Consider the following 22,455-nt stretch of genomic DNA (forward strand, 5'->3'; position numbering starts at 1 on the left):
TAAAATTAAAGGTACAAAGGGGGAGTATGATGTAAAAGGTACAAAGGGGGGATATGATTAAAAAGGAACAAGGGGGGCTATGATTAAAGAAGGAGCAATGGGGTATAATTAAAAAGGTACCTACCACTAGATCAGAGGAGGGGACAGGGTACAGAGCCTGGCAGGGAGGGGGGGACAGGGTTCAGAGCCTGGCAAGGAGTGTGAAGTTGTGTGCAGAGTCTGGCAGGGAGAATTTGGTTCAGAATGGTTTTTTTTCTTGTTTTCCTCCTCTAAATATAGGGTGCGTCTTATGGAGCGAAAAATACGGTATTTGAGGTTACATGGTGCAGCAACTGTCTGTCGTTTTCCTAGTAGTTTTAGGGTGATTTAAATGAGGTACTTGATTGAGTTGATTTCTTTTTTTTTTTTTAATTTCTTTATTCAGTTTTGCATATCACAACAAGTGTATCAGAAAAAGTCATATGATCTTATAAATACACACTTGATTTTCCTTCATGTAACACTTTAAGTACAACATATCATTCTTATATTCATATTCTATAATATCTTGAATATTATGTAATACATCTAATATGTAAAACAATTATAATTAAAATAGAAAACCCTCCCTACCCGTTTTTTGAAAATCCAACCTAATACATCAAAAATATTAATTAATTCATACATATTATGAGATTGAGTTGATTTCTAAATTGGTTATGGTAGGGATTTTGTTATTTTAGAGGAGGATGAATTTTGTTTTGTCTGAGTTAAGTTTCAGTTTGTGATCTTCCATCCAAGTCACTATTGTTTTCTAGTGTTTGGTGTAGTGTGTTTGTCATGGAGGGCTTTGGTTGATCAAACGGTATTAGAATGGTAATGTTGTCTGCATAGCTTTAGGAGGTTAGAAACATAGAAACATAGAAAAAAGCGGCAGAAAAGGGCTATAGCCCACCAAGTCTGCCCATTCCAAGTATCCCTCCCCCCTGAGTTTACTCCCTTAACGATCCCACATGAGTATCCCATTTTCTCTTAAAATCCGTCACGTTGCTGGCTTCTATCACCTGGAGTGGGAGTCTGTTCCAATGATCCACCACTCTTTCGGTGAAGAAGTACTTCCTGGAGTCGCCATGAAACTTCCCTCCCCTGACTTTCAGTGGAGGTTAAGCCTAGTTTGTCCAGGTATGCACTGAGGGAGGCAGTATAGAGGTTGTAGAGAGTCGGGGATAGTGGAGATCCTTGTGGTACGCCGCAGGGATTGTACCAAGGTTCTGATTTTTTTTTTTTTAATTCTTTATTCATTTTATAATTCACAAGTGTACAGTAAATATCAAACAATTAGAATACAATATCACTTGAAAATCTACCATATCATACAACAAAAAGATATAACCCCCACCCCCTCCCACTTCCATATACAACAAAAAATATACTACATGAATATAATATCTTATCATTCATATATATGATTTTTTTTTTTTTATATCCGATTTTACTCTGTATGTTCTGGATTTTAGGAAAAACTCAAACCACGAGTAAGTATACTTTATCTGAGATATCTGTTGTGTCCAAAATTTGCAGTAGGATAGAAACATAAAAATAGATGGCAGATAAGGGCCACGGCCCATCTAATCTGCCCACCCCAACGACCCTCCCCTACCTTTTCTGTGAATAGATCCCACGTGTCTATCCCATTTGGCCTTAAAATCAGGCACGCTGCTGGCCTCAATAACCTGAAGTGGAAGACTATTCCAGCGATCAACCAACCTTTCAGTGAAAAAGAATTTCCTGGTGTCCCCGTGCAGTTTCCCGCCCCTGATTTTCCACGGATGCCCCCTTGTTGCCGCGGGACCCTTGAAAAAGAAGATATCTTCTTTCACCTCGATGCGGCCCGTGAGATACTTGAATGACTCGATCATGTCACCCCTCTCTGTTTTCCTCGAGTGAGTACAGCTGCAACTTATCCAGCCATTCCTCGCATGGGAGATCCTTGAGTCCCGAGACCATTCGGGTGGCCATTCTCTGGACCGACTCCAGTCTCAGCACATCCTTACGGTAATGCGGCCTCCAGAATTGCACACAGTATTCCAGGTGGGGCCTCACCATGGATCTATACAATGGCATAATGACTTCAGGCTTACGGCTGACGAAACTCCTACGTATGCAACCTATGATTTGCCTTGCCTTGGATAAAGCTTGCTCCACTTGATTGGCAGTCTTCATGTTCTCACTGACGATCACCCCTAAGTCTCGTTCTGCTTCAGTTCTTGTTAGGATCTCGCCATTAAGGGTGTAAATCTTGCATGGATTTTGGCTGCCCAGGTGCATGACTTTGCATTTTTTGGCATTGAAGCTGAGTTGCCAGGACCTAGACCAGCGCTCCAGTAGGAGTAGGTCGTGCATCATGTTGTCGGACATTGAATTTATGTCTGTTGTGCTTTTGCCCACTACATTGCTTAGTTTGGCGTCATCGGTGAATAATGTTACTTTACCTTGCAGCCCTTCTGCCAAGTCTCTTATAAAGATGTTGAATAGGATCGGGCCCAGGACCGAGCCCTGCGGCACCCCACTGATTACCTCCGTCATTTCGGAGGGGTTGCCGTTCACCACTATCCTCTGAAGCCAACCCATTTCGTCAATGTGTGTCGCTCAATCCTATAGAACTCATCTTGCTCAGCAACCTGCGGTGTGGTACGCTATCGAATGCTTTACTGAAGTCCAGGTATACGATGTCCAGGGACTCCCAACATCCAGCTTCCTCGTCACCCAGTCAAAGAAGCTGATCAGGTTGGATTGGCAGGATCTCCCCTTAGTAAATCCATGTTGACGGGGATCCCGTAGATTCTTCTCGTTCAGGATCGTATCCAATTGACTTTTGATTAGAGTTTCCATTAGTTTGCACACTATTGATGTGAGACTCACCGGTCTGTAGCTAGCTGTCTCCATCTTGGAGCCTTTCTTGTGGAGTGGAATGACGTTAGCCATCTTCCAGTCCAACGGGATGTTACCCGTACTAAGGGAGAGATTGAAGAGCGCGGATAGCGGTTCCACCAAGACATCACACAACTCCCTGAGCACCCTGGGGTGTAGGTTGTCAGGCCCCATTGCCTTGTTAATCTTAAGCTTTGACAGCTCGCAGTAGACACCGCTGGGTGTAAACTCGAAATTACTAAATGGGTCATCTGCGTCAACCCTTGTCTGTAGCTGAGGGCCGAGTCCTGGCGCCTCGCGGGTGAAGACTGAGCAGAAGTATTCATTTAACAGTTGGGCTTTTTCCGAGTCCGCTTCTACATAGTCTCCGTCTGGTTTCCTAAGACGTAGTATCCCGCCTGAGTTCTTATTTCTGTCATTGATATACCTGAAGAAGGATTTATCTCCTTTCTGGATGTTCTTCGCTAGAGACTCCTCCATGCGGAATTTGGCCTCCCTAACTGCTGTTTTGACAGCTTTTGACTTGGCCAGATAGAATTCCCTAGAGTCCTGTTTCCCTAATTGTTTGTAAGAGATGAATGCTTTTTTCTTCTCCTTGATGAAGTCCGAAATCTCCGCAGAGAACCACTGTGGCTTATTGTTCCTTCGCCGTTTACTTACTGATTTAACATAGCGGTTTGTTGCTTCTTGTATGGTGGCTTTCAAAGTCGACCACATTTCTTCCACGTTATCGGTTTTTGCTTGGCTTTGTAGCGCCTGGTGAACGAAGTCTCCCATTACTTTGAAGTTTGTGTCCTTGAATTTGAGGACCTTGGTCAGTGTGGTAGATTTAGTGAAACCTTTCCTGAGATTGAACCATACCATGTTGTGGTCACTGGAGGCCAATGTGTCGCCCACCGAGACCTCTGTGACAATTTCTCCATTGGTAAGTATCAGATCCAGTATTGCCTGATCCCTTGTTGGTTCCAACACCAGTTGCCTGAGTCTTGCTCCCTTCATAGAGTTTAATAGCCTCCTGCTGTTGCCGGAAGCAGAGGAAAGCGTGTCCCAATCCACATCAGGCATGTTGAAGTCACCTAACAATACTGTGTCCCCACGCAAGGTGATATTCTCTATATCTCCGATTAATTCCATATCTAGGTCATCCTGTTGTCTTGGGGGGTCTGTATATTACGCCAAGATACAGGCATTTGTCCTTCCCTCTGGCCAAATTTACCCAAAGGGATTCCCCAGTGTAGTGGACATCTGTGATTCTGGTGACCTTAATGTCATCTTTAGTATATAATGCTACACCTCCTCCCATTTTGCCCTCCCTGTCCCAGCGAAGCAAGTTGTAACCCGGTATGACCATGTCCCACCCGTGGGAGTCCGTGAGCCAGGTCTCAGATATCGCCACCACATCCAGGTTGGCATTCCTCATTTCTTTTTCTAATTCCAGGATCTTGTTTCCCAGACTGTGGGTGTTTACATACATAGCCCTCCATGTTGTATGTATGTTACGTCTCAGTGGAGATGTTCCCGCTTGAGCTACTTGGACACCTTTAGCATTATTCGCTTGTTTTGTACTTTCCCTAGACCCAGAGTTACAACGTGCACCTATCCCGGACTCCCCAGACCCAGAACTACAGTGTGTTCCTATCCCAGACTCGGAAATGGTTGTACCCTGTGGGGGTATTCCCGCTTGGGCTACTTGAACTCCTTTAGTACAATTTGCAATGTGTGTTCTCTCGCTGGACCCAGAATTACAATGTGTACTCCCTCTAGACCCAGAATTACAATGTGTACTCCCCCTAGACCCAGAATTACATTGTGTACTCCCCCTAGACCCAGAATTACATTGTGTACTCCTCCTAGACCCAGAATTACAATGTGTACTCCCCCTAGACCCAGAATTACAATGTGTACTCCCCTTAGACCCAGAATTACAATGTGACCCAGAATTATAATGTGAGCCAACCCCAGATTCGAAAGTGTGTATACTCTCCCCTGACCCAGATCGGTGTTTACTTACCTTAGTCTCAAAAAAGTATTGGCAGCTTAGCTCGCCAGGTAGGTTGTTTGTGCCCGTACCCTCCCCCAACTTACCTAGTTTAAAGCCCTATGTAGTAGGCGGGCTAGATGGTGTCCAAGGACGTTCTTCCCTTTTCTGGTCAGGTGTAACCCGTCTGGTCCCTGTAGTCCCTGCAATACCTCTCCATGGTGCAAGAACCCAAAGTTCATCTCCTTGCACCATCCCTTCAGCCAGTCGTTTGCCCTCTGGATGCAATCCTCCCTGGCACTGCCCTTGCCCTTACTGGGAGGATCGAGGAGAAGACCACCTCCTCAGCTTCTCACCCAGGGCTCTGAAGTCTTCAGGTATGCTCTCCGGGGTGCTCCTGGCGGTGTTGTTGGTTCCGACGTGGATTAGAATCATGGTGGTCACAGGGCTTGATGAGTCTGTCCAGGCAAGCGGTTACATCCCTGATCTTGGCCCCTGGCAAACAGCAGATCTCTCTTGATTGCAGGTCTGATCTACAAATTGGACCCTCGGTTCCCCTCAGCAGCGAATCCCCGATGACCACCACTCTGCACTTCTTAGGGGTGGGCCGATCTGTTGACTCCGGAACTGGAACCGTCTGCTGAACAACTTCCTGTTCCTTATTGTCAAGACCTTCCTGTAGCAGCTGGTATCTGTTCCTCAGGGTGATTTGTGGTGTCGATGTAGAGCCGCCCTGTATGTGAGAGAAAGAGACAGAATAAGGTCTTCTGCGTTTTCCTGTGGAGGAAGTCACCAGCTGCCAGGAATCAGCGTCTCCAGCCACTTCCTGTATTCCGACGGTTGGTCTCAAGTTTACAGGTTTGGATGCTTTGGGTGTCTCTTGTCAGGTTCCTGTTCGGCTATCTGAGACAGCTCCTGGATGACTCCGTCGATGAAGGTCTTGTCGTCTCGGATACATCTTAAGCGCTGAACCTCCTCTCTCAGGCTCTTCAGCTCTAGCCAAAGGCTTTCATCTGGCTGATCCATTCCTTCCGTCTGTGTGGAGACTGTAGACATCTTTGAGGGGATGGCCTCGGTCTGTACAGAGACCTCTGCCCTCCGTCCTGGCTTCCCTTCCATCTGTACGAAGACCGTAGCCATTCCCTGGGTACTTTTGGTGACTGGACTGCCTGTTTTGATAGAAGTCTTGCTGCTTCTAGTTCTACCTGCCATTTACAAAAGTTTTTTTTTTTTTTTTTTTAAATATTTGTTAGGATGGGGGCTGTTAGGTGTTGTCAGAAAGTGTTGAGGTTGGAGGGATAGAGGTAGCTAGTTAGTTCTTGGTCTGGGAGATAGAGTAGTTAGTTAATTGTCAGTTAAGGTTGCCTGCTTGTTAGTGTGCTAGTGAGGTCAGTCTGATTAAATGTTAGAGGATAGTGTGGTCTGCCTGTTAAAATGGTTTGGGGATAGAGTGATTGGTGTGGTCCGCCTGTTAAGTGTGAAAGGTTTAGTTGCTTGTTGATTAGGTAGAAAGTTGAAAGACTTGGAAGAAAGTTGAAGAAAGACTGAAGTCAATTTGTTAACTGGCTAGTTGTAGAAGTTAAGAGACCGGCTAAAGTTGATAGCCCTTCCTTGATGCCCTTCGCAAAGGCAAACGCCTTTGCCGCGCGCCGAATGGCTGCGCGCCGTTGGCTCGCCCCTTTTATGGGGGGAGTTTGGCTGGTGACGGGGTGGGCGGAGTTAGCTCTCGCCTCTTCCCCTGCTTGCACCGCCTTCTCTGCTCCTCTCTCCGCTTCTTCCTGCTAGCACACTCTCTGCTCCGCTCACTGTTCTGCCATGTGCTCAGGACTGTTCTACCATGTGCTCAGGATTAGGCACAGCTCCTACAGTCTCCCTTCGGCTGGCCTTGCACTGTGGACTCTCTGCCGTTGGCTCGCCCCTTTTATGGGGGGAGTTTAGCTGGTGACGTCGGGGGTGGGCGGAGTTAGCTCTCGCCTCTTCCCCTACTAGCACCGCCTTCTCTGCTCCTCTCTCCGCTTCTTCCTGCTAGCACACTCTCTGCTCCGCTCACTGTTCTGCCATGTGCTCAGGACTGTTCTACCATGTGCTCAGGACTAGGCACAGCTCTTACAGTCTCCCTTCGGCTGGCCTTGCACTGTGGACTCTCTGCCGTTGGCTCGCCCCTTTTATGGGGGGAGTTTGGCTGGTGATGTCGGGCGGAGTTAGCTCTTGCCTCTTCCCCTACTAGCACCGCCTTCTCTGCTCCTCTCTCTGCTTCTTCCTGCTAGCACACTCTCTGCTCCGCTCACTGTTCTGCCATGTGCTCAGGACTGTTCTACCATGTGCTCAGGACTAGGCACAGCTCTACAGTCTCCCTTCGGCTGGCCTACCAGGTCAGTCCAGTTGTATGAGCAACATTTTTTTTACCTGTGCTGAGGTGTTGTCTGGCTGTGTCAATAAGGGAACCTAGTAATGTCTCTGTGCTGATGTTGGTTCTGAAGCCAGATTGCGTGGGGTGGAGTATGTTATGGTCATCTAGATCAGTGTTCTTCAACCTTTTTACACCTATGGACCGGCAGAAATAAAATAATTATTTTGTGGACCGGCATCAGTTGTGGACCGGCGGTTGAAGAACACTGGGCTAAGTCGTGGGCCAGACCCCGCCTATCTCTACCCAATTTCATCCCAGACCCCGCCCCCATAATAGTACTAATTGTAACACTATTTTTTCCATTCATTTTTCACAGATACACAATATAATCTTATTAACACATAATGGTTAACCACAAAATTAAACTACACAAAGCACACTGACAGCAGATGTAAATTCTCAAAATTGACATAATTCAATCACTAAATTAAAAAATAAAATCATTCCCACCTACCTTTGTTGTCTCCCTCCCTCTATGCTATGCCTTACCTTCTGGCCTGCTCCCACCTGGCCATTTTATGCCGCCCCCGGTGTTATCTTCAGGCCTGCTCCCTCTTCCTCACTGATGCAGTGCACAAAGCTGCGGGCAGCGGCTCCTTGCGCGTCCCGTGCCTCATCTGGAAGCCTTCCCTCTGACGTTGCAATGTCAGAAAGAAGGCTTCCGGTTCAGGCGTAGGACTTGTGTAGGAGCCACTGCCCGTGGCTTTGTGACAACTGAATCAGTGAGGAAGAGGGAACTGGCTCAAAGATAATGCTGCATCGATCACACCATGGACTGGCGGTTGAAGAACACTGTTTTGGGCCTGATGCACGTGCTGGCCATGCAGGAAATTTCTGTGGATCGGCACCGGTCCACAGACTGGTGGTTGAAGAACACTGATATAGATAGTTGGTGAGAAGTTTGGCTACTAGCCCTTCTGTTAGTTTGACATATAGGGGTATTGAAGCATTGGGCCTGTAATTGGATGGTTGGTCTGTTGATCCTTTTGGGTCTTTTTGGATCGGGATGATGATGATTTCACTGAGGAAAAGGCCATCTGTGAGCATGGTTTGTATCCATTGTAGGAGTAGAGTACGGAATTTTGTGCTGGATGTTGTTAGGAGATATGGTGGGCAGTGGTTGAGGTCACAGGATGCGTGGCTGTACTTTTTGTAGAGTTTGTTGAATTCAGACCATAAGTTCTTTACCCCCTAAACTGTACCGTTTCCTCACGTTTTTGCATGACCTTGCATTTCTTAGCATTAGATTTTAGCTGTCAAATTTCAGACCATTCTTCAAGCTTTGCTAGGTCTTCATGTTATTCACACCATCCAGGGTGTCTATTGTATTGCATATTTTGGTATTATCTGCAAAGAGACAAATTTACCTGGCAGCCCAGCCCTTCAGCAATATTGCTTATAAAAATGTTAAAAAGAACAGGCTCAAGAACAGAACCTTAAGGCACACTACTGGTAACATTCCTTTCCTCAGAGCGATCGCCATTGACCATACCCTCCGTCGCCTTCCACTCGAGGTTTCTAACCCAGCCCTTCACTTTGGGGCCCATCCCGAGGGTACTCAGTTTATTTATTAGACATCTGTGTGGAACACTGTCAAAAGTTTTGCTAAAATCTAAATACACCACATCTAGTGCACTCCCTCTATCCAATTCTCTGGTCACCCAGTCAAAGAAATTGATCAGATTTGTTTGACAAGACCCACCTCTAATGAATTCATATTGCCTCCGGTCCTGTAATCCACTGGATTCCAGAAACTTCACCATTCTCTTGTTTTAAAAGTGTTTCCATTAATTTGCTTACCACAGAAGTTACTTGTTGGCCTGTAATTCCCTACTTCTTACTTTAATTCCACTTTTGTGGAGAGGGACCACATCCGCCCTTTCCAGTCCTCCAGTACCAGTTCCTCTAGAGAAGCATTGAAAACATCAGTCAGTGGAGTAACCAAAATTTCCCTAAGTTCCTTTAGCTCTCTTGGATGTGCATCCGGCCCCATCACATTGCCTTCCTTTATTTTAGCTAGCTCCTCATGAATACACCCCTCTGGAAGTCATTCAGGGTCTACCACTCCATCCCTATTCGTGTGTGTCTTCTGCAGTCCTGCTCCCAGCGCTTCAGCAATGAACACAGAACAGAAATATTTGTTAAGTAATTCAACCTTTTCTTTATCAGTTTCTACATATTTCTCCCCGTCACCTTTTGAGTCTCACAATGCCACTTTTGCACTTCTTCCTATCACTGGTGTATCTTTTTTTCAAATTCTTTATTCATTTTTTCATCTTACATCAAGTACACAATATTACATCATTTAAAACTTTTACACATCACTTGAATTTCTTTCTATTTTCATCTTAAATACATAAATTTATTCCCTTTCCACCCACCCTTCCCACAAATATCACTGATGTATTTAAAAAATGTCTTGTCTCCCCATTTTACCATGTCAGCTATTTTTTTTCTTCTGTTTGCTTCTTTGCTTTCATGACTACTCGACCAGCCTCTCAACTTTTCCAGATATTTTTGCCTTTCCTCCTCCTCTTAGAGCCTAAAGGCCTTCGACCGTATTGGCAAATGCTAAAGCCTGGCAGATGTTTCAGCTATGGTGTGTTAAACAAGATAATGTAGACTCCTGAAGACTCTGATTTCAATGGTCCTCGAGTTTCTCCATGCTGAGCTCAAAAAGGGGCTAGTGGTTCACTCACTCAAGGTTCAAGTGGAAGGTCTCTTTTGTTTCAGGGTCTGTGTGAACAAGGTATCCCTGGCTTCTCATCTGGATATAGCCTGGTTTTTAAAGGATGCTCTTCGATTATGCCCACTGGTACAACTACCCTTTCCTTCTTGGAGCCAAGGTTTGACTAAGGCTCCATATGAATCTTTGCAGGAGGTGTCATTGTTGGATCTCTCTGTTAAGACAGTTTTCTTAATTGCTCTCATACCCGCACGAAAAGTGTCAAGAGTTGCAGGCGCTTTTCTGGAGAGAACTTTTCCTTGGATTCACGGAAGATGGAGTTTATCAATGCATGGTTCCTTCCTTTTTGCTGGAGGTAGGTTTGGTTTTTCACATACCAAGAAGTCCGTCTACCTGCATTCCAGTCCACAGGATCAGAAAAGAGGGACAAAGTGCTGCAGTTGCTGGATGTCTGACCAGTGATCTTATGGTATCTCGAGGTTACTAATGTATTTCAGCTTTCAGATCATCTACAGAGTGGACGTTGCAGCACGGAGGGAATTCTGTTTTTGGGTCCACAGTACTGCAGGCAGGCTCATCTGTCCCTTCTTAGCTTTGAGGGATGTCTTTGGTTTGTCCTATCCACTCAGAATGACACACCTGTTGCACTAGAAAGAAAGATTAAGTTCTTACCTCAATAGTCATCTTTCTTGTAGATAGGTGTGTCATTCTAGAACCCTGCCCTGTCAATCTTACAATGCTGCTGCTTGCTGTCTCAAACAAGAATATTGGTCTGACCTATAGGAGGATGAAGACATGTATAAGGACACAAAATTCACTGAGATATATAGAGCTCTATAAATGTTTCGCTTGTTAATATTTTTCTTCTCATACATTGAACAACACAACTGTATTTTCAGGGTAACTTCCTTGTGCTCTTTGTGCTTAAGTTTGTTTTAGGGGCTATCACTTTCTTTGGTTCAAACTAGAGAAATGACATGGGGAAAAAAATCTGTCCCCATCACTGCCCCGTCCCTGGCCCATCGGCCCCTTCACTGTCCCGTCACTGCCATTCCCTTCACCGCCCCGTTACCGCCATCCCATTCACCCACCCCATCATCGTCCCTGCAGCATCCATAGAGCCTCAGTACTGCAATATTTAGCTTATTCCTTCCTTATAAATCAAAGTTCTGGCTGATGAACTGGAGAAAGAGATGTTCAGCTGGCAGGGTTTTGTTTATAAATTTTTATCAACCCAACTAATATAGTACTTTATCCTAAAGAAATATAATTTTTTTTCTACCTTTGTTGTCTGGCTTCTGCTTTCCTCATCTTCTCATTCAGTTCCTTCCATCCACTGTCTCTCTTCTCTCTGCATCTTCCATTTGCTCTGTTACTGTGCCTCTCCCTTTATCCCCCCCTCCAAATTGGTCTGGCACCCATCTTCTTCCATCCGTTCCCCCCATAGTCTGGCATCTCTGTCTTCTTCCCTGCCAGCATCTTCCCACTCTCTCTTCCCCGTTTCCCTGCCAGCATCTTCTCCCCACTCTCTCTTCCCCATTTCCCTGCCAGCGTCGTCTCCTCACTCTCTCTTCCCCATTTTCCTGCCAGCGTCGTCTCCCCACTCTCTCTTCCCCATTTCCCTGCCAGCGTCCTTCTCCCCACTCTCTCTTCCCCATTTCCCTGCTAGCGTCCTTCTCCCCACTCTCTCTTCCTCGCGGATAACAGCCACTGTGTCATTCTCTAGTTCAAACTGAAGGGGGCTGTACAGTATACTGGATAAGGAAGAGGAGTTGAAAACTATGATTGATACCTTCTGCACAGCTTACTGGTTCAGATTGACTACCTATCTGTCCAAAATGAGGCACCTATTTACAAGAAAGAAGATTATAGAGGCAAGCACCTCTCTTTAGCACAAATTTTATAGGGTTTTTTTTGTTGTTGCTAGCATAAGTGGAAGTTAATATATATTCATATTCCTTACTAAAGCCTAGTTGGAAGTTAAGCTAATCTAGTTTCAACTGTCATATACCTTGATATAACTGTTTCCTATCACAAGTATTTGACTGTTATGTATCTGTACGGTCATGTGCCTAGTAAGACTCATCCAGTGTCTCTAAAGGAACAGAAATAGCTTATATTACATCCTATAGAAACTTCTGATAGGGCCTTTAGCCTATACTAGTTCTTTGTACCGCAAATTTTGTTATCGGAAATTTTTTTTTATCAGCATGATTTTTTTTTTTTTTTTTTTTTTTTAATCTGTACATCTGACCATAGTGATGTCAGAGGTGGCACCTTTCAGTTTCACAACTGATCAGTTGTAAAAAGTATTGGGGGAAATATGTTTATCCCAGGACAAGCAGGCAGCAAATTCTCACACATGGGTGATATCACCGATGGAACCCCAGTATGGACACTTCAAAAATGCATTGCCACTTTAATTGCTTTAGAAAATTCACGATAGCCAGTACTGCGCATGCGCGAGTGCCTTCCCACCCGACATAGGCACGTGGTCCCTCAGTTTCTTAGTTTCCATGGAGCTAAGAAATCACGTTTTCACTGGTCGTTGAAACTTTTCTGCCTTTCTGCTCTCGCGATTTGACTTTCAGTCTTTTTTTCTTTTTACTTAGTTCATTAAAAATAATTAATAAAAAAACTTTCTTTTTTCACCGTTGGTGGGTTTCTAGCCCGGCAGGACTTCTTCCTCCACCTCAGCCATCGCGTTCAATTTGGCTGAGGTGGTATTCCCATCCATGTCACGGTTGCCGACAGGTTTCAAAAAGTGCGGTCATTGTGCTCAGGCTATTTCTGTGACTGACCCTCACTGTTGGTGTCTCCACTGTTTGGGGCCCGAGCACCTTCCTGAAACTTGCACATGCTGCTCTTCTCTACAGAAAAGAACTTTGAAAAATCGTCGTCTTCAACAGCGACAGCTTTTCGGTGACGCCATGGAAGGAAAACTGACATCGTCCCCGACTGCACCGGCTAAGATGATACCGAAACCTTTAATGTCGCCGGAACCTCCGAAGTCGACTCCAGTGTCGCAGTATACCATCTACTCAATCACGGATCTCGTCTACATAACAATCTGCAATTATTACACCTGACAGCTTGGTTTTCTCAGGCTGAATCCATCTGAATCACATTTCTCTCAGCCTGTCCTCAATATTATTGATGCATCCAGGAAACCAGCCACTCAACAATGTTATCAACAAAAGTGGTCTTGTTTTTCTTCCTGGTTTCTTCTTCATCACGATCCAACTTCCTTGTCAGTTGACCTGGTGTTGGATTATCTTCTTCATCTGTCTGACTCTGGACTCAAATCTACATCTGTTGGAGTCCATCTCAGTGCTATTACAGCTTTTTACCTTCCAGTAGAGGGTATACCTCTCACTGCTCATCCTTTGTTCTCCAAATTCATGAAGGGACTTTTCAATGTGAAACCACCTCTCAATCCTCCTCCAGTAGTCTGGGACCTTAATGTGGTTCTTTCCAGGTTATCGAAGCCTCCATTTGAACCAATGATCACAGCTCATCTCAAAGTTGTTTTGCTCATCAGGAGAGTCAGTGAGCTGCAAGCGTTAGTGGCAGATCCACCGTTCACAGTTTTTCACCATGACAGTGGTTCTCTGCATGCATCCCAAGTTTCTGCCAAAAGTTGTTACTGAGTTTCATTTCAATCATTCGATTGTTCTTCCAGTTTTTTTCCCTAAGCCTCATTCTCATGCAGGAGAAACGGCACTTCATACTCTGGACTGTAAGCGTGCTTTTGGCCTATTACATCGACAGGACAAAGCCACATCGAACATCTCCCCAACTCTTCATCTCTTTGATCCTAATTAGAGAATGACACGGGGAAAAAATCTGTCCCCGTCACCGGCCCACCATCCTCTGCACCGCCCCGTCACCACCGTTCCCTTCACCGCCCCGTCACCGTCACCGCCATCCCTTTCACCGCCCCGTCACCGCCACTGCCATCCCATTCACCGCCCCGTCACCGTCCCCGCTGCATCCATATAAGCCTTAGTACTGTAATATTTAGCTTATTCCTTTCTTATAAATCAAAGTTCCTGCTGCTGAACTAGAGAAAGAGATGTTCAGCTGGCAGGGCTTTGTTTATAAATTTTTATCAACACAACTAAAGCAAAAAATAAATAGAATTTTTTTTCTACCTTTGTTGTCTGGTTTCTGCTTTCCACATCTTCTCATTCAATTCCTTCCATCCACTGTGTGTCTTCTCTCTGCGTCTTCCATTTGCTGTTACTGTGCCTCTCCCTTCACTCCCCCCCCAATTGGTCTAGCACCCATCTTCTTCCCTCCGCTCCCCCATAGTCTGGCATCTGTCTTCTTCCCATTCTGTCTTCCACATTTCCCTTCAGGGTCTGTTCCTCTCCACCTTCCTTCAATGTCTGTCCTATTCCTTTCCACCACCACCCTTTCCTCCCTCCTTTACCATCTGTTCCTTTCTACTACTCTTCAGCTCCTCTCGCGTGGCCTATCTATCTACCTTCCTCCCTCTTATTTTCATGGCACGTTACAATGTAATTTGTGCAAGCCACTGGAGCCTGCGAGCTCGGTCCCTGTCCCATCCCCACAAACCATCTCGCTTCTGTGCTCCTATTTTCCCCATTTCTAATATCTCCCCTATGTATCTGCCATTGCCCCCCCCCTGTGTCCATATACCATCCCCATGGCATGTCCCCTTTATGTCTCTGTCCCTATGCCCCATGCACATAATTTCCCCTCTTTCTGTTACCTTCCTGTGTCCAGATTTCCCCTATCTTCCTCTTCCATACTAGTGTGTCTCTTCTTTTCAACCCCATCTAGCTTTTTTCCCTCTTTCTTCCCCCCCCCCTGCTTCTAGCATCTGGCTCACCTGCCTGTCCTTCCCTTTCTTTCCTGCTGTGGATTTTTCTTCCGTTTTCATCCCCTTGGCCCAGAATCCTTTTCCCTTTCACTCCCTCCTTCCAATTTGAGCCGGGAACACTAGCGATCGCACGGTCCCCGCAGCCACTACCTGCCTGCCCAATCGATCCTAGTGTTTAGCCAGCTCTCTCCCTTCTCCTCACCTTAGTTTATAGGTTTTCTTTTTTGGCGACCCGCACGCTATCAGAGAGCCGCACACACGCGGCTGCTCAGTGTTCAATCTTCTGCTCTGCTGCAACTTCCTGTTTCCGGTTGCGTCAGAGCAGAAGATTGAACACTGAGCAGCCGCGCGTGCGGGTCGCCGAAAAAGAAAATCTACAAACTAAGGTGAGGAGAAGGGAGAGAGCTGGCTAAACACTAGAATCGATTGGGCAGGCGGGTGTGAGCTGCGGGGACCGCGCGATCCTTCATGCCTCACTGCGGGGACAAGACCATTCACCGCCCCGCGGGCGGTGAATGGCCTTATCCCCGTCGCCGCAGCGACTGCTAGTTTTCTTCCCCGTTTTCGGCGGGTGACCCGCGGCTAAAATGCGATGGCCACGGGTAAACCGCCACCGTGTCATTCTCTAATCCTAATAAGTTGGGGCATCCTATTTCCAAGAGAATGATTTCCAACTGGTTGGCGGCCTGTATATCTTTCTGTTATGCTCAGACTGGACTACAACTGGAGAGTCGTGTCACAGCCCACAAGGTCAAAGCTATGGCAGCTTCTGTAGCTTTCCTTAGATCTCCTATTGAGGAAATCTGTAAAGCTGCCAGCTGGTCTTCGGTTCATACCATCACCTCACATTTATTGTCTGGAGTCTTTTTCCAGATGGGATGGACACTTTGGCCAGTCAGTATTACAAATTTTATTTTCTTAAAGGCCAAAACTCAAACCATCCCATTCTGATTAGCTTGGAGATCATCCATGTGTGAGAATATGCTACCTGCTTGTCCTGGGATAAAGCACAGTTACTTACCATAATGGGTGTTATCCAGGGACAACAGGCAGATATTCTCACAACCCACCTACCTCCCCTGGTTAGCTTCTTAGCTGGCTTATCTGAACTGAGGGCCCGTGCGCCTCCATTGGGGGGGAAGGCACTCATGCATGCGCGGTGCGGGCTATCACGAACTTTCTAAAGAAATTAAAGTGGTGATGCACTTTTGAAGTGTCTGCACTGGGGCTCCATCGGTGACATCACCCATGTATGAGAATATCTGCCTGCTGTTCCTGAATAACACCCGTTACGGTAAGTAACTGTGCTTTTTGTCTGATAGGTGTTTCCCCAACACAATACATAGAATGTCAGGCCAGTATGTATGCCAAGCTAATTAAAGATATTTTTTCATATGCCAATTAAGTACCAGTTCAATTTTCCAGCACCTTCAGTTTTACTTTTCCACATCTTGGAAGTAGGTAGGTGGTAGTTACCATAAACTACATGTTATGCGTATTTTTTGCATTTGCAGCAATCTGTGCTTCTTGAGGAAATGTATCACAGGATCTCAGAATGTAAAGCTTTTAGGACTCATGCCTGAGAACCCTCAGTAATTCAGATAGGTAACTGGTCAGGCTGGGTAGACCATATGGTCTGTATCTGCTGACATCTGCTATGCTCTTTGTATTCTTGAAAGCCCAGTGGTTTGTGGGATGTGGCAGGGCACTACAGAAGCCATCCTTGCTTTGAAGAATCTCATAAAGAATGCTTATCTGAGAGATTTGTTTCTTTTAATGTCCTCCAGTTGATAGTGTCACATTTTGGTAAGTGTGGCTTTACTAACCACTATCTTTTCCTTTTAGCTGAGAGACGAGCCTTTGCAAAGCAGCAGCGATATTACAAGGTGAGAGTTTCTGCAAGTGAGGAGAGGTGAAATGTTTCTTTCCTTTCCATTGCTTTTAATGTTTTTGCATAAGAACATAAGAATTGCTGCTGCTGGGTCAGACCGGTGGTCCATCCTGCCCAGCAGTCCGCTCATGCAGTGGCCCTTAAATGAGTCCAGCCTCACCTGTGTACGTTCCAGTTTAGCAGGAACTTGTCCAACTGTCTTGAATCCCTGGAGGGTGTTTTCCCCTATAACAGACTCTGGAAGAGCGTTCAAGGTGTTTACCACTCTCTGGGTGAAGAAGAACTTCCTTACATTTGTACGGAATTTATCCCCTTTCAGCTTTAAAGAGTGCCCTCTCGTTCTTCCTACCTTGGAGAGGGTGAACAATCTGTTTTTATATACTAAGTCTATTCCCTTCAGTATTTTGAATGTTTTGATCATGTCCCCTCTCAATCTCCTCTTTTCAAGGGAGAAGAGGCCCAGTTTCTCCAATCTCTCACTGTACGGCAACTCCTCCAGCCACTTAACCATCTTAGTCGCTCTTCTCTGGACTCTTTTGAGTCCTTCTTCAAGTACCACGACCAGTGCTGTACGCAGTACTCCAGTTGAGGGCGCACTATGGCCTGATACAGCGGCATGATAACCTTCTCCGATCTGTTCGTGATACCCTTCTTTATCATTCCTAGCATTCTGTTTGCCCTTTTTGCCACCGTTGCGCATTGTAGTTACATAAGAACATAAGCACTGCCTCTGCCGGGTCAGACCAGGGGTCCATCGTGCCCGGCAGTCCGCTCCCGCGGCGGCCCCCCAGGTCCATGACCTGTAAGTGTTCCCTACCTAACCTAAAATGTCCATACCCTGTTCGCTCAATGTCCTGTAAGGTAAACCTTTATCTGTACCCTGTTATCTCCTTCGCGTCCAGGAAGTCATCCAGTCCCTTTTTGAACCCCAGAATTGTACTCTGTCTTATCACCTCTCCAGGAAGTGCGTTCCAGGTGTCTACCACCCGTTGAGTGAAGAAGAACTTCCTTGCATTCGTTATGAATCTGTCTCCTCGTAGCAGTCGTTCTGGATCGATTTTTTGTTCCTGTTTCTAGGTTGAAGTGGATCATGTTGTGATCACTGTTTCCCAGCGTTCCTTCTACTTCTGTACCTTGTGCCGGTCCTCGTAGTCCATTTAGAATTAAGTCCAGAATTACAGTTCCTCTTGTATTTTCCATGACAAGTTGTTCCAGGAAGCAATCGCCTACAGCATCCAGGAACTTGGTCTCCCTACTGCAACTGGAGTTGCCTAGGTTCCAGTCTATCCCCAGATAATTGAAGTCGCCCATGATATCTGTGTTCCTCCCTTGCATTTGCGTTTAATCTCAGCTGTCATTTCTCCATCAGTCTCTTTGGAATGCCCTGGAGGTCAGTAGTAGATGCCGAGCTTCGTTTCCGTTCCATTTGTTCCCGGTATTTTAGCCCATAGAGACTCTACCTTATCCAAGTATCCGTGTTCTCTCTGGTAGACTCAATTCCTTCTTTTATGTATAGGGCAATACCCCCACCGTTTTGTCCTACTCTGTCTCTGTGGTATAGCTTGTATCCTGATAGCACAGTGTCCGAGACGTTGTCCTCGTTCCACCATGTTTCCGTGATGCTGATGATGTCTAGGTTATCTTTTTGTTCCATAGCTTCCAATTCCCCCATTTTATTCCTTAGGCTCCTTGCGTTCGTGTACATAGATTTAAGTTTGCGGCCTGTTACTTTCTTGCATTTCCTTCCTCCTTCTGTCTCCCTCGCTTCCGTCCCTTTCGATCTGTTGGGATTTCTATCTTTCCTATGATCCAGTAAGTCTTCCCTTCAATCTTCTTGCATGGTATCCTCTGGGTATACCATTTCCCGAACCATCGACTCTTGGTCGACTGTCGACTTTCCCCTTCTTTTTAGTTTAAAAACTTCTCATTTTCTCGCTTGATGATACTTGCAAGTAGCCTCGTTCCGCAGAGATTGAGTCCATCTTTCCTGTATAGCTTACTCTTCCCCCAATACTTCGTCCAGTTGCGCACAAAGTGGAATCCTTCCTCATCCCAGCGTCTCAACCATGTGTTGACTTCTTGCAGTTCCGTCTGCCTCTTCCCGTCGGCCCTGGGTACCGGCAAGATCTCCGAGAATGCTACCTTCAGCGTTCTGATCTTCAGCTTCCTTCCTAGCATCTGGAACTGGTCTTTCAGTGTTTCCCTGCTGTAGTTCCTGTTGCTCACATTGTTTGTCCCAACATGGATCATCACCGCCGTGTCTCCCCCTTCCTCACTATCGATCCTGTCGATGCGGCTCACTATATCTTCACCTTGGCTCCTAGTAGGCAGATCACCAGCTGATCTATTCTTCCTCCCGCTATGTGGCTATCGACGTGTCGGATGATGGAGTCCCCCATGACGATTGCAGTCTCCTCTATCTTCTCTTGTCTCTCTAGCTGCAGGTCCGTGTCTTCGGTGTACGTCCATCTCTCTAGCCGTAGGTCCGTGTCCTCAAGCCTTGTATTGAAGAATGCTAGTGTAGAAGGACTGAGTTTGAAATAGACAATAAAGAATGGCATGGGATGGTTTCCCATGGTTATCTGTGTGGATGGGGACAAATTTGTCCCCATGTCATTCGCCAAGTTGGTAGTACATGTTAGATCCAGTGAGGGTTTTCCTCATACAAGACTGTGTGAAATAATAGAAAAATCTGAAATTAAGAGGCCTTGTGTGTGGTGGGACTTTATCCAGGCAGCAGAAATAATAATAATAATAATAACTTTATTCTTTTATACTGCCATAACCAAAAGTTCTAGGTGGTTTACACTAAAAAGAGCTGGACTATCAGCAAAATACAATAATACGGTAAAAAATACAAATATTTGTAAAATAGAATTTCGATAATAAAACTCACTTTGTAATAAATTTAATGAACAAAGTGGTCTTAATTAATTTCTGAAAACAGCAATAGGATAACATAGCTTGCTGAATATGTACCTAACCAAGATTGTTGCCTACCACTTGAAATGCTAGGGTCCTATCTAAGAAGGTCTTATACCTACAGCCATTAATTTCTGGATAAGCAATTAAGTAGAAGTTTCTAGTTTCTCCTGATGGTCTATGCAACATAAAATGAGGAAAAAGGTAAGCTGGAGACAATCCCGATATCAGCTTAAAGAACATCAAGAGAGCAAAAGGTGGGCTTTATATGAGAGAGTACAGTACAGAAGCTAGTCATTATTAGATCAAATGAAGACCAAGTGGAAGAACCCTGTGAAGGAGAGGTCATATGCATTTCCTTTTACAGCAAGCTGAGGAGGTAGCCAAGGAGTTTTGGAGATTATGATCCTGTTGAGTGAATGCCTCAACCAAGCATTTAGTGGTGGGTAAATAGTAATATTGGTCAAAGAAGCAGGCTTTAAAGGAGAAGAGACAAAACAAAGAAGTCAGCAAGCGGGGTTAACAGTAGAATTGACAAGTTTTGAGTAGTAGTCTGCTTTTGCCCATTTAAAATGAACATTATATAGCTGCAACTCATATTTGCGTTGTTTTGAGTTTCAGTGGTATGCCTACACCAGAGTTGTTCTGCGTAGTGCAAGTTGTGTTTCAGTAAGCATAGTCTTTTGATATACCAAGGTGTCTTATTAGATTGGAAAATAAAATTGATCTGTAATGGAGCAATATCATTAAGGCCTTTTAGGATTGTGTAGTCCTGATGTTGGACTTTCTTATTGAGGGAAGTGATTTTGTGGAAACTTGGCTTCAGGGATGCCACCCTTGTAATAACAAAGGCTGTATTGGATTGCAGAACATTTATATGATCAAAGCCACAGTGGCTTTGACCATATAAATGTCCCCTTCCAGTTTTTTGGACTCTACCTTAGCCTTTTGGAAATCTATTTGGGGTCAAATAAATTTATTATTGGAGAACCAAGTGGCATTATCTTATGATACAATTTCTATTCGGAATATCAATGAGGACGCAGAGTCAAATTTCATCAAACAATAATAAGCTTTTATTGATCATGACAGGAGTCGCCATACAGCAAATCACATTTAATTAGAAAAATTGGAGTAGACTCAATTATTGCTTCTGGTGGAATTCATTGTCACATTTATTTATTTTTTTATAAATCTTTATTCATTTTGCATCATATAACAAGTGTAACAATAAATAACAGTTAAAATCGAATACAACACTTGTAACTTTATTATATTCAGCATTAAAACATAATTTTAACCCAATCCCTCCCAACCATAATCTATGCATTCACAAAGCTAAATAATATTCTTTATTATTGGTCTAAATATTAATAAAATTATAAAATCTCTCCCCCATCCCTTCCTTTTTATTGTGTCACATTTATAAAATGGAAAGAGCAATTGCTATACAAAGAGGGAATTATAATACATTTAATGAGATCTGGAGGCCATTGACAAGATATTGTAATGAATAGATACCATTTTTCTATTATAAATACAATACAAAGGAGGGGGTGGGGGAGGGATTTAAAAATTGTATCAAATGTTTAGATCAATAGTAAAGAATATTGTATATGAGGTTTGTGATTGCATAGGTTATGGTTGGGATGGGAGGGAGTGGGTTAAAATTTTTATGTTTTAATGTTGAATATGATAGTGATTCAAGTGATGTATTCAATTTCAATTGTTATTTAGTGTTACACTTGTTGTATGATGTAAAATGAATAAAGATTTATTAAAAAAAAAAAGATTCACCATGCTGGTCAGACTGAAGGTCCATCAAGCAGTGTCCTGATTCTAACAATGGCAATCCAGGTTGTTAGAATCTTTTGGAACCAGGGATTCCAAAAGATTGATTTGTGCTGCTGACCCCCAGGAAAAGCACTGGATTTCTCCAAGTTCATCTTTATGATTTATGAACACTTCCTCTAGTAACTTGTCTAAACCTTTTACAAAGTTCAGGATGCCTAATATATCTGTAAGCAACTGATGTTGGTCAATAATAGTCCTTGGTGTCTGCAGGTGGACATAATTTCAAGGTCTCTTCTTTTATGCAGTAATTAGTACATGAAAAAAATATAGGCTTAAATTATGAGACTGAATAACTTTGTACCAGGATGGATTTGATTTTAATCATGATTTAAATTGCTAGTCAGAAAGACTTGATTTGAATCTTGGTTTTCTACAGAAAGGTTTCACTTACTGCTTGCCCCCTCCCACTTCACACTTAGCTCCTTGTGTAGATATATAAACTTGACACAAGAGGTAAGGGATTGATTATGTGTACATCAATTTGCAAAGGAACAGTGGGGCTAAGGTCTTTTTTGCAACTATATATTTTATAACATTTTTGCTGTGCAGAAGCATGTTATTTCAGCAGGCACAAATTCACATTTTTGAGAAATGCAAAACCAGTTATTGATGATATCTTCTAGATAGAAAATTACCTGTGACATTATGAATAGATCAATGGAATTCATATACCAAAAAATTTAAACATTGCATGAATATACAGCCTCAGGCTACATAATTAAAAACTAACCCTTTTTTTCATGGTGAATAATTTTTGGACTATAATGTGTCTTAAAGACTATAGATTTTTTTTATCTCAGAAAACATTTAAAAAAAATCTGATTTAAATTAAAAATAAAAAAAAAATCCAATTAAAAAAAATCAATGATTTTTATCCACCCTGCTTTGAACTTTGGAATCTGGGGAAATTGCTGTGACCTTGATGCTCACAAATTGCCTTCTGATGTATTCCTTC

The 22,455-nt window shown here is 44.2% G+C and overlaps 1 protein-coding gene across 5 annotated transcripts in view; it reads left to right on the forward strand.

Annotated features, from left to right (window-relative positions):
• MBD1 (methyl-CpG binding domain protein 1) overlaps window positions 1-22,455 on the forward strand; it is a 219,942-nt gene that overhangs the window by 34,830 nt on the left and 162,657 nt on the right. For all 5 annotated transcript variants that reach the window (XM_033923952.1, XM_033923978.1, XM_033923987.1 and 2 more), the window contains exon 5: window positions 16,679-16,719. In XM_033923952.1, the coding sequence (XP_033779843.1) occupies window positions 16,679-16,719 (41 nt within the window). The remainder of the gene's footprint in view (window positions 1-16,678; window positions 16,720-22,455) is intronic.

Source organism: Geotrypetes seraphini, chromosome 1 (genome assembly GCF_902459505.1).
Source record: "Geotrypetes seraphini chromosome 1, aGeoSer1.1, whole genome shotgun sequence".
Lineage (NCBI taxonomy): Eukaryota > Metazoa > Chordata > Amphibia > Gymnophiona > Dermophiidae > Geotrypetes > Geotrypetes seraphini.